The 13,174-nt window shown below is 42.0% G+C and overlaps 1 protein-coding gene across 1 annotated transcript in view; it reads right to left on the reverse strand.

Moving 5' to 3' along the window:
- Positions 1 to 4,402: 4,402 nt before the first annotated feature.
- The window catches only part of LOC310861019 (voltage-dependent L-type calcium channel subunit beta-4-like), a 43,234-nt gene continuing 34,462 nt past the window's right edge, over positions 4,403 to 13,174 (reverse strand). Inside the window, 7 exon segments of the mRNA XM_083768271.1 lie at positions 4,403 to 8,775; positions 8,884 to 8,933; positions 9,524 to 9,694; positions 9,841 to 9,936; positions 10,616 to 10,767; positions 11,461 to 11,561; positions 11,808 to 11,866. Coding sequence (XP_083624397.1) covers positions 8,904 to 8,933; positions 9,524 to 9,694; positions 9,841 to 9,936; positions 10,616 to 10,767; positions 11,461 to 11,561; positions 11,808 to 11,866 — 609 coding nt within the window. The 3' untranslated portion in view covers positions 4,403 to 8,775; positions 8,884 to 8,903.

Raw genomic sequence — 13,174 nt, forward strand, 5'->3', positions numbered from 1 at the left:
ACTGAACTCTCGCTAACCCTTAACAGAAACACAGTGGTGCAGAGATGAATGCCTGCGTAACCACTGCAGTGCCCCCTGTTATGGGACAGAGAGGGACAGGTGGCTGTGAATAATCAGCAGGCATAAAGTGACACCTTCCAATATGGCTGACACACACAACAGGAGGAGGAGGTGGATGGATGGGGCAGGGGGCGAAGGAACGGGGTGTCACCGAGATGTGACTACGGGCAGGATGGAGCCTTGACACCTTAACCCTTTAACACCCTGACATCATTTGGTTACAGTGATTGTAATAATTATCAACACTATTCCACAAGTGAGCTCAGGAAAGTGATAGAGGTAGTTGTTGGGACACTTTATATACTGTTGTCAGTTTTTGTTTTTTTACAGGATTCTCAGGATTTTTACAGGATGTTATTCCATTGATTGATTGATTGATTGATTGATTGAATATTTTATTGGCAGAAATGTAAACAGTACAGAGTACGGTCAAACACATCCAAAGGGATCACTGTTTCCATTCAGGTCCTGGGTATTCAATTCATAATCATGACATATGAAAAATCATAAAAAGTAAAAAAATGAAAAAAAGGATATGTACAGGTTATTCGCATGCCAAAGAATTAATCAGCAACGGTAACACGGAAACAGTTACGACACACATTACAATTCTCATATAGTGTTATTTTACAAATGTAACAAAAATCGGTCGCTTGATCGGTCAGTCGATCAATGGATATTGATCCCCATTGGTGTAAAATATTTTGACCTGCATGAGCTTCATTTGAGAAGTTCCTTCAGACCTAGTAAAAAGACGAATTGCCTTTAATGGCATCATATTATGGCAGGACTGCAGTGCCACTCTCAAGTACATGACAGATGGGGCATGCACAATGATTATCATGAGGAAATGGTCTAGGGATGGTAGACCTCTGCTTCTGATAGGAAATAGAGCATAAGCTGAATCTGAATGAGGGGCATATGGAGATGACTATGTACCTTTGGGACAGCAGGAACTACTAGCACACCACACCAACAACAGTACTTGGATTGTTAACTGCTACTGTATATGGACTGATTTGGGGCAGTTCTATAGCTGTTACTTTATAGACCGAGACATGAGAGCGCTCACCACTCATGTTGTTTCACTCTCAACTGAATACATATTGTTCCCATGCATGCATGACTTTTAGCATCACTTGAGAGTTGACAGAATAGGTGTCCCTTTATATCTGTATCGAAATTACAGCTACAGAAAATAATAGGTTGAGTCAGTGAGTCACTGATTCAATCTACCCTGGTTGGCGTTTAAAAGCGTCAGTTATAGGGAACAGTAGTAAAGCCAGAATGGTTCCATAACATTCTTTCAAAACACTGAGAATGAGTGAGAGAATGATTTTAAGCATAATTCTTAAGCAGCCTCATCATTCAAAAACAATGCGATGAGCTTTCACTACAAAATAGAATCTGAATCTTCAAGCACTTGTACTTGTAGCACTTCTGCCCTCTGCTGGTAGAGTTCTTAAAACACATTCATTACATAGCTGTCATAGAACAGCCTCTTGTTGGCAAATTACCTCCCAGAGGTTTTCAGCAGTATACACACTCATGATACGGAAATGTATGCTGTTTGTAACTTGTAGTTGTAGATTCCCATTCACACAGAAGGTGCACATTCTGTTGTGACTGGAATTGCTTTAATATATATATTTTTATCTGGCCCAGATTCTGCTATGGGGTTAGTTCTTTAACTATATAGAAGTGTCTATTTGTACGTCTCTAAATGTTTTGATGAATTGAACATGGTGGACCCTGTTGTTAACAAGTATAATGCTTAATTGGTCCACTAACAGTTAACAGTCTTTGTATTGAGTTTGTGCTTGAAATGTACTGTAATTCTGCAAACTGTTAATAAATATTTCAATCAATCAAAAAAGCGGCATGTTGAAGTCAGATGTGAATGCTTGGTGCCTGAAGATCTGATTGGTTGATGGGGTTATCCCCTCAATCAGTTATTAGAACATGGGGTGCATCTTGGGTGAATTGTTATTGTACTGTGGTTCAGTGGTTGGTTGGTTGATTAGAAATGGAAGGGTGGAGTCTGCAAAGTATTTAATGGAAACACTGTAAGGCCTGACTCACACGTGCACAACAGATTGATGTATAGCTGATGCATGAGACTTATTGACTTATTGATGCAAGCTCGCAATTAATTTCCAATGGGAGTCACATGGTTTGACACAACATTTTTGTTGTATGAGGGGGAGGGGGGTAGTCGAAACAGCCGAAAGCCGTACAACACAAATGTTGTGTCAAACCATGTGACTCCCATTGGAAATGCATTGGGGCAAGATGTAAACAAACCCTTTGCTTACATCTAGCATGCATCAATGTTGTATGCTAGATCGAAAGGTGTGAGTGAAACACATCATCTGCAAAAAGCAGTGAAGCAACCCTTAGCTGATAATAACAAACAGGATAGGTGACAATGCGCAGCCCTGGTGGAGGCCAACCCCCACCGGAAACAAATCCGACTTACTCCCGAGCACACGGACACAGCTCTCGCTTTGGGTGTACAGAGATTGGATAGCCCTCAACACGGTCCCCCTCACCCCATACTCCCGCAGCATCTCCCACAGATCCTCCCAGGGGACTCATATGCCTTCTCCAAATCCACAAAACGCATGACCACTGGATATGCATACTCCCAGACCTTCTCCAGCATCCCTGTGTAGCATTGTGCGAAAGCGGGGATTGAACCCGGGCCTCCCACTCGCCAGACCAACGCGCAACCTGTCGTGCCAATATGGCTGAGCCCGATTGGCAGGGCTGTTGCGGGCTGGGTCTTGGCTGGGGGCTACAATCACCCCCCCCCAGTCTTTGAAGCGCGTCCTCACGCTCCCTCTGTCAATTGTCCCAGTCAAAGTGTCCCAGTCAATTCAAATAAAGTATTAAAACCTTGATCTTTCCGGCCCAGGCCGTAGCGTAACGGTCTGGGCACCGGACTGGTAATCCAGTCGCAGTGTGCCGCGGGTTCGACTCCCGGACCCGACACGGCCTTTACTGCATGTCATCCCCCCATCTCTCTCCCGTTTCCTGTCAGCCTACTGTCTGTCCCTTCAAAAATCAATAAAAGGCGTAAGCCGCAAAAAAAAATCTTAAAAAAAAAAAAAAACCTTGATCTTTCCTACAATTGAGCCGGTCATAGCTAAGTTTAGAATAAGTTACACTATGTAGAAGATCAGTAAGCATAGCACTGTAGAGGGCGAGGCCTAGGCCGGAGTTGCCCTATACCAGATTTATACTAATGCCATATCTGTTGAGGATGAGGTGTTGAGATAGAAGCCAAATTCTATTTCTGTTTTACTTATGTGTGAATAAAAATACAAATTAGGTCTGGGCTATGTGGGCTATTGCATAGTCCTTCAATGCATGGACCCAAGCAGACTCAAGATGTGTTTGTGATAATTAGTAAGAATAAAAACAAAACAAATCCTATCCTGCCTTTATTTTCTTCTTTCAAATTATTTGAACAGCACAAAATATTGTGTTTGTTGTCATGATTTGTCACGATCCGAGTTGGCTTTGTCCGTGGCGTAACTGTCTTTATATAAATACTTTTTCAAAAGCCTATGGAGAAAATGAATGGAGAATAATTTCCTGGGCCACTCGTCGTTCTGAAAGGGGGCGGGACTGCGACGCTCTATACGTCCTCTCTGGGAGGGGTGGGGGGCACTACCTGTGAGTGGGGAGTGTTGGCTGATGAATGACAGGCTATTCCTGCTGTCAAAATATGACCCCCCAGTCAAAAAACACTTTGTTTGAAATAGACACTCATGCTTTCCAAGGTGTGATTTGGGCTGGGAGTAGGACTAAGGCCCTATACGTCCTCTCTGGGGGGGTACTACCTATTCACTACGCGGCTATACCTTTAATGTCTGTAATTAGAATTTCAAGTAAATGCGAATGTGCCACAAGAATCACAGACATCGGAGGCTAATTTCTAAATAACCTGATGTCCCCACTCCCCACATTATCATAATACTTTCCATGTAAATGGGGCTTAAGAAACCAGAATCCCATAATCTATTCATAAACTGTCTTCTTGGTGTATTCTGTAAATGTTATGATGAATTGAACATGGTGGACCCTATTGTAAACAAGTGTAATGCTTTATGGTGTCGTCCACAGTTAACAGTTTTGTATTGAGTTGTGCTTGAAATGTACTGTAATTCTTCAATCTGTTAATAAATACTTCAATCAATCAATCAATATCATATGGAGCCCTGGAGTGGTCATTGGAGCCCTGGAGTGGTCATTGAGAGATGCTTATCCACTCAACAAAATAAAAACAACACAGAACAACATTAGTAAAATGTATAGTTTATCAATTTATTCACCCACTGCCCCTTTCAAATGTGCTATAGACACCAGATGCACCCTGTACACAACATTATTAGACATTTTTGGATATAATTTCTGACTTTCTGAAACCATGGAATTTATGGACATCATCTTTGCCATGAGACCAGACACCATAATCAGTGTTGGAGGTGGGTAGCCTGGCTAATAAGCCAGACATGAATCAGCCGTTGGCAAAAAAAAAGCCTGCCACACGATAGTGTGATATTAGTCTGGCTTAGTGTGATATTAAGTCTGGCTTATTAGCCAGGCTAGGAGGTGGGTACAGCATAACTTTTAGTGCAGTTATTGCATTACAAAGCAGACATACAAATTAAAGTAGTGCAATTGTACTCCCATCGTAACAGAGGAGATATCTTTGATAGTCTCGGCTAGTGTCCATTGATGCTAGACTTTATATTGCATACATAAAAATGTAGGCATGTGGAACCCAAATCAACAATTGTTAAATTATGTTAAAAAAATTGTGCTTTGGGTGTCCAAAGTTACTTCCATTCCCTTGTAGAAATTTCCTGCAGGAGAAATTAATCTGTAAATAGGAGCTGACTTTGGTACTAATGAGATAGACCTACTACGCTGACTGTGTTGTTGTGAGTTAAAGTAACGTATCCACTTAAACCTGGGACACTAGTTTTGACCTCTACACCAAATCTCCAGCAAAACACAACACATCTACATGCTCATGGGCTTGTAGATCTGCTGCTTTCGCTGAATGTATGCCCAAGAATAGGGATGCTCTGGGGTTCATGGTGTTCATTCTCAAAGCTAGAACACAGAGCTATTGTTTAAAGACTTCCGGAACAGACAAAGATCCACCATGGATCAAATTGTTGTTTGATCTAAAGAAGTCTATAAAACTATAAATCGGTGTGCGTGTGCTATGCTATCTTTGCAAATTCTGTTCCCACTGATGTGCTTTGCTCACTATAACTTAAACCATATCCTTCAGAGCTGCATGACGGCGTCAGTGGAAGCAATCTTTATGATGGTCCCAAATAATTGCAGTGCATCATACCAATAAAACAGATAAAATTACATATACATACAGGTACAAACGCATGCTTTCTTTGAAGACAGAAACATGTACAGTGGCCAAAACCTTCTCAATTTACTGCCAGTATTTGTTTTTTTGTGCAACTTGATCTTGCTAAGGAAGAACTGAGAATTGAATATACAATATATACAAATAAGTTTGAACTCTGCATACATGTGATTGGCTATACAAGTCGTACAGTATACTGATTTACTCTGATTTATTTATGAGCAAACCAAGAGGCTTAGCCTTTTTGCCAGGCCACCATTGTAACTAGTAATTTTGTTCTTAATGACTTGCCTGGTTAAATAAATATTAAATAAAAGGTGAAAAGCTCATGTGAGGATGGTCCCGATAAGCCCTTCCGATGTTAGATGAATATGATGTCATGTTATGCACATGAAAATGCTGCACACTCACAGACAATTTTTGATTTTTGAGTGTGCAGCCTTTTTCTTTATCTTTTATATTTATTTTCCAATGCCAGCAGCACCTCACCAACACTGGTGTGCGCCCTTCTCCTGTTTGTCTACTAGGCTATGTTATGCACATAAGATCACCACATTATTTATGCCACAACATTTCATTGCTTTTACCTGTAGAGTAAGTGACAAATAAACCCTCTTGGATCTCGAATGTTATCTATAAGTGCTGTATTAACTTCTGAATTAATACAATTAGTTACATTAGTGGCTCTTTTTTCTGTAGTGTTTGAGATGTATTTAGTTGTATGCTTTTATGCAAAGGCATGAAATTAGAGCACAGTTTTAAATGAAACTTTTCAATTGATATATTTCTGTTCATTGTGTCTTAATGCCTTCTTTTTTGCAATGTGCTGAGAAGGTGGAGGCAAAAAACAACAACTGTGGAAAGACCTGACAATGACTAGACAATGAGAACATTGAAACAGTTGACTTGTGGCTGAAGGAAACTGAGAATCTCATTTCAATTCAGTTGAAGGTGACATTCATATAACACTAGAGGTCGCCGTCTTCACAGTTCTAAGTTTGCAGTGGAACGTTGCCCTTCAAACCAGCTCAAACCTTTTAAGTCTTCTGCTAATATCTATTATGAAACTATAAACAAGGCTTATTTGGGGTTATAACAAAAACAAAAATGTGAGTAGCACATTGTGTACAATACACAGTAAAATCCTCAGTGTTCATTTCTCATTTGTACCTTTGTGACTCAGTCTGATCTTACTGAGAATAGTTTGTTCGACCAATTGTTGCATTTTTAAACTGAGGATTTTACTGTGTGCTTGCCTGACACAAATTAATATTTGCAACACTCATAGTTAAATGAATGAACACTGGGGACTTTACAGTCCCCAGTGTTTATAGTGCTGTAGCAGTACTTGATTGTAAAGTGTATTTCCACAGACAGGAGGCTGATATGGTGATAAGGCATGCAACAATACATTCTGGACTGTAGTATTTAGTGTTTTGTTCAGTGCTGATAAGATATGGTGTAAGGTATGATAATGTTATTTGTTATATACTTTAGGCATCTTCTAGAAATCTACTTATATATAAATAATATTTAATTGTTATGTGTAATAATAAATTGTTCTTTTTGGCCATAAATAAAATTTTATAATCAGCCTAATTGTGCTAGATCTCGATACGTTCTGGTTACACAACCTACAACATCTAAAGCTAGATGAATCACCCACTGATAAACAAATGGGGTGGGGGGTATTTACCTGTGGAATGACTCTATAACCATGCAAACAAACCCATAACTTTCATTATTATTTGAGGCAAAACGTGACATATGCCTATGATTTAATTGTATTGCTTTTGGGTGTCATTTGTTGAAAAATTCTATTTTGTCTGAGGGAATCAAAACTATAAAAAATAAATTATTTGGTTAATATATTGAATCTTCAATATAGCTAGGATTATAGGATTCTTGCCATCAACCACCATGTACTGAGCAACAATTAGCAGATTGTGGGTTTTGTCCTGGGTTGTTGTGCCCAGAACATAATCACTAATATGCTTTCTAAGCTACCGGACTAAGCACTGATACATTCACAATTATGATACTGAGGTACATACAGTATGAACCATAGCTGTTGATGTGCTTGTGCTTTTCATGCATGGGTTTTGAATCACCAATATCTATGGATATGTGGATAGCAATTGACAGCCTAGATATGAATTCAGTACAGATACAGTACGATAAAAAAAAACAAAATCACAATTATACACTTTCACCTGATTCATTCTTCGTCGTACGATTGGTGTCGCACGGCAAAAATAGCAGATCTACAAGCTTGTAGATCGTCTATAGGGACGCCAGGTTGAATGTGTTTTTAAAAATAAATAAAAGGCTAGTGCAACAAGCAGTAGAGAAAGCAAGCAATAAAGGAAGTGAAAGAACATACATTTCCCTTGAGTGTCCCAACACAACTGACACAGGTGTCGATTCTGCTACAGCCTAGTGTGCCTTTCAGCGAACATTTCTGTTGGACCGGAATGACGGCTCACAGAGAAGTGCGGTGATGGAAGACGTACTGAACATGTGTCATTTTCTGTCCCCTTTACAGAAGCCAGTTTCATATTAGAGAGGGGGGGATGGGACAGAGAGAGAACGGAGTTATGGGAGCTCTGCAAAGGGAGAGTTACTCACCTTTGTGTTTTGATCGGCCCATTACTATTAGGAAAGCTATGCCATAGTACAGTACAGTACAGTACAGTGTTGTGGGTGTGTGCGTGCGTTTGTGTGTGCGTGTGTGTGTTTGAGAGCTGGACCAGTCCTGGGTGTGGTGTCTGGGCAAACATGTGACGGCAGTTGGGGCGTGTGGTTTCTACAGTATGTTCAGGGCAGAGAGGTCGCCGGGGGTTAAGCTTAGGGGTGGAGTCAGGCTGAGAGAGGGTGGCATGCTAGTGGTCGGTCAGTGTGGCTGGCTGCAGGTTTCTGCACCGATTACTATAAATATAATGTGTGTAGTGGGAGGAAGCGGCCCTGAGTCGCGTGTGCGGCGGGAAACAGGGAGCTCTCGCCGAGGGGGCAGCAGTGGGGCGCGGGGGTGGGGGGAGGCTTTCATCTGCAGCTGTAGCGGTCAGCTCTTTCTTTGTCTCTTCTTCTATTTTCCCCCTCTTCTGCATCCAGTACATCAGCCTCCTGTTCTTTCTCTTTGAGGATGCTCTCACCCTGTTTCCTTCTCAGCCCCAGATGGGGGTGAGGGTGTGGACAACAGAGTTGATGGCTGGCTATCCAGAGAGGAAGTAGTGCTGCTGCTGCCCCCTGGTGGGCTCCTGGTCCCTGTGCACTATGACCTCCTAATCTGACCCCAGCCCGGGCTGCTCCTGCTGAGGGGGGAGCAGCAGGGGACACATTTTAGTGGAACACAAGCAGGAGGAGGCGTCGCTGCTGTGTGATTGAGGGAGAATTTAAGGTTGAATTGTTTTCTGTCTCACCTGTCTGTCTGTGGTAGTGATCATTCTATCAACTCTTGAGTCTCAGAGAACTGCAAAACACATGAACACAGGAGTTTGAAATCAGTCATCAAAGAAAATAATGTCTTTGTTCGTTCAACAGTCATATAATAATAGTAAATATAGCTGCAGCGATAAGATGGGGTCGAGCCATAAAAGCCCCTGTCTTCACAGACTGGTTGGAGACTGGAGATGACGTAACCTCTTTTGTTATGCTGATTGGCTGCAGGGGTTGTCTGTCAACACTGTACTCCTGCTGTCCTGCAGCCATGCATTAGGAGGGTAGAGACTCCACACCACACAAATTAATAGAAATGTGATTTCAAGGGGGAGTGGTTAACCACAACCAGGCTACAAAAATCTTTGACGTCGCTTTTTTGGCGTCCAAAAAAGTGGATAGAGCAGATCATATAATTCATTGGGAGATCTAAAGGTCAGAGACTGTGACTGTGAGCAAATCTCACGACCGAAATTGCTGAATTTTGTGGAAAACGACATGACAGAACTGCCAAAACTGACCCTTCGGGCTTGACCCCTAATAACAATCATAAGCAGTCAGCGTATCAGCATAGGGAATACACTTTTCTATATAGGAATGAGTTCAATGAAGTATTCAACTTGCCTGTTGGCTGGAGTTGGCTGAGGGCGGGGTGACAACACTTTGGTCCAATAAGGGGTTGAGAGGAGCAGCTCCAGGAAGGTGTGTGGCACGCCAGTAGATATCCAGATACTCAGACAGGTGTTCACACGCATCCTCCAGTTGGTTCTCATCCAGTATGACATCAAACATCTCCTAGCATTAAGGAGACAGAAGCACGTAAGCACATGCAGTCTTAGCTCCCATGTGATTTGCATGTAGCCTATAATATACAGCTCTGTTCTGGGTCTTGTCAAATGTCAATATTAAATACAGGTTGGATTATGGAGAGAGTGACGTACAGGTGGACACTGTGACAACTTGTCGCCCGCCATCATCTGGACGTTGAGGTGTTTGCTCTGTGATTTCCCCCGAGATTTGATCAGTCTCTGAAGAACCTGTGAGATTAGCCAGAGATAAAAAAAGAACACTCTTACAATACAGTTACACCTTCACTGTAGCCTTCACTGTAGCCTTATATAATACTTAAAGGGATATTACGGTATGTTTTTAAGTTGCTTGTGTCATACCTTTTGTTTTCAAGGGGGAGTGGTTAACACACACAAACGCCCAAGTAAATGTTAAAATTACCTGTTTGAAAAACATGTTTGAAAGTGAAATATCCCTTTAATGCCACGCACCAAAATAAGCTGATCTATAGCTATGCTATTTCTAGTGCGTGACGGTGACACTCGCATGCACGTATAAATCAAGCCTTAGAAATCAGGCCATATGATGATGAAATAAAAATGGAGATTGCGTTCGTCGTCATTTCTCAAAAAGTGTTGCATAAGATATTGCCCTTTACTTGTGTGAAGTTGGTACATCTTGAAGACTCTTACAACCCCTCCCCGTGCAAGCCCCTAAATACCCAAAAAATTATAAATACCTACTTACACTTCTATCATGAGTTTGGCTTTTAAAACCCAGTCTGCATGAAAATGTATGCAATTCCACTGTACTTCCATGACAAATAACTACAGCAACCATAATAAATGGGGTATAGTAAATAAATCTGATTTTAAACAGACTTTGTGAAAGTTTTTTGGGTTATTAATTATGAAGTTCTAGTTTTACTTTTGGTGAAGAGACTTTGACGTAGACAATGATGGGAGCCAGGGAGGTCTTGAGAAGCTGTGCTGGGTGGTTAATGGTGTCTGCATCCAGAACTACTAGCTGCAGGGTCTTGGCCAGCTCAAAGATCCTCTCAATCTCACTCTGGACCTCAGCTGCAAACACACAACATACGCATACAGTAGATTAGTGATATTATGTATGCAAGAATATGGTAAACCTTAATCACAAAGTGTCCATTTTGCTTTTACTTCATGCTCATATGAGGAAACATGCTTCTATACAACAATGACAGATTACAAGGAATGGTCATGGCTGATGGCTGACAATAGACTTCTATGTGTCACAATTTACTTGTTGGTTCTAATTTTATAACATTGATTTGATTCGTTTGAAATGCAATAAACCCACAGAAGATAACACAGTAAAGACAAATTTCCCCCCAAAAAATCACACCCGTGTGAAGTGAGGGGCGCTCTTATCATCGTATCAGTATCATGACGTAACATGTCGATTTTGCTCAGACACTTATGACGTAAATTCTCCATTCATTGTCAATGGGAAATTAATGTTTGTGTAAGACGAAAGAACTAATGACAGTAACATATACAGTACATACATAATTCATCAGTTGGAATTGGAAATCACAATAATATTGGAACTGTAACACAATTATGGCTAAGGAAAAGCATGTACTCTAGGGGGCTTTTACAAGGGCTATAGGTCCCTATGTGTTCATCTGATTCCAGACCTTTAATCAAAATGATCAGGGATATCTCTATGCTAAATATTCACCTTTGGCACCCAAAGACAGACGTGCTGGGACACATGTCACGCCACTCACTCACCCAGACTGGACCGTGTGTTGGACCTCTCCATAATGGCCTTCTTGTTGAGCACAGACCGCTTGGCCAGCGATAGATCGGCAGTCACCCGTGTGATGGAGATCCTGCAGAAGAGGTGCCTTATCACATCACTTCCACAACTGCTCCAGTTCAAAGGATGATCTGAACTCACGGACGCTCTCTTGCGTCTATAAATACACTGTCATGTGTGTCCTGTTTGACCATGAAATGTGATATATATACGGAACACAATGCACACGAGTGTCCTCCTGGAACAATTGTGCGGGCTGCAGTACATTGGCGTATACATTGGAGAAGGATCACTGTATCCGGTAATCTGCAGTACCCACCTGCCATCAAATCTGTGCTTGAGGAAGTCAAAGAGCGCTTTCTGCATCATGTCTGTTACCTAGGAGACAGATGGGAGGAATGACAGCACGTTACGAGTGACAAGTAATGGTATCACAGGTGTGTGCACACAGGCTACACCTATGTGCACATAAGCGTGCATGCGCGCGCACACACACACACACACACACACACACACACACACACACACACACCTCGTGTCGTTTATATCAGTAGGCCCTCAGTTGAGGACTCCTGAGGGGTCCTTGAGGAGGTTCCAGGGTAGCCTGGCTAATAAGCCAGATGCGAATCAGCCGTTGGCAAAAGAAAAGTGTTGGCAAACACGACAGTGTGATTTGAGTTGAGCTAGTTCCAGGGGCTCTCCAGCAAAATGAGGAACAGTTTAAATACTTTCGTTATATCTTATTGTCTAAGTTTCACTGAAATGCAGGGTGTTATTTGGTGTGAAATTCTGTTCCAGGAGCAGCAGGATGTGTGTGCTCTCTTCCCCCTCATTGTGATGATGTGGTGATATGACTATATCTGACAGTGGACCTAAATAGAAATGAGCACGGCAGAGGATGACATGGATAGAGTCAGCACCCGCTTCGAATGGTATCAACCAATAATTCCCAGTAGGTTACTTATCAAGCCGATCTTATCGACCTACATGCAGTAGTCTGGGAGCCTACTGGCTGCGATTGGCATTGATGAAAACGAAAAGGACGATTAAGGTTGGTACCGCGCTGCTACGTGCTTGCGGTTATGTTTAGGTTAGGGTATGAGGAGGCTTGTCATTTTCAGTAGGCTCCCAGCATGTGCAGTAGACCGATAAGATCGGCTTGATAAGTAACCTACTGGGAATTATCGGTTGATTTTCACTCGAATCCGTTGATAGAGTCCTTCGCTAGACTACATTTAGCTACATCCGCTCACGCGCACGCGTGTGTGTGTGTGCACGTGTGTGTGTGTGCGTGCGTGCGTGCATGTGTGTGTACTTGTGTGAGATGAGATCTATATTCAAACGGGCCTGAAAAATAGATGTGTTGTGAAATGGTGGATAGTGCCAGCTGTTGTGCCTCTGCTCTACCAGGGCCTCCTCTTCTCCTTCTAGACAGAGCTAAAGGAGGGAGGGAGGAGGGCAGAGAGAGAGAGAGAGAGATGCTGGTGTACAACACTGGAGCATCCTCAAAGCACATCACCATAGCAATGCATAAATATTTCACACAAAAAAAATGCGGCGAGCGCACGCACACACACCCTGTACAAATTGAACCAAATGGACCCTTTACTCTCAGGAGTTAAATTAACTTTGATTTTACAATTTACATTGGGGTCCCAGAGATAGAAATGGGGGACTGTAGCTTAA

The sequence above is a fragment of the Protomyctophum parallelum genome (assembly GCF_964188405.1).
Source record: "Protomyctophum parallelum genome assembly, chromosome: 7".
Lineage (NCBI taxonomy): Eukaryota > Metazoa > Chordata > Actinopteri > Myctophiformes > Myctophidae > Protomyctophum > Protomyctophum parallelum.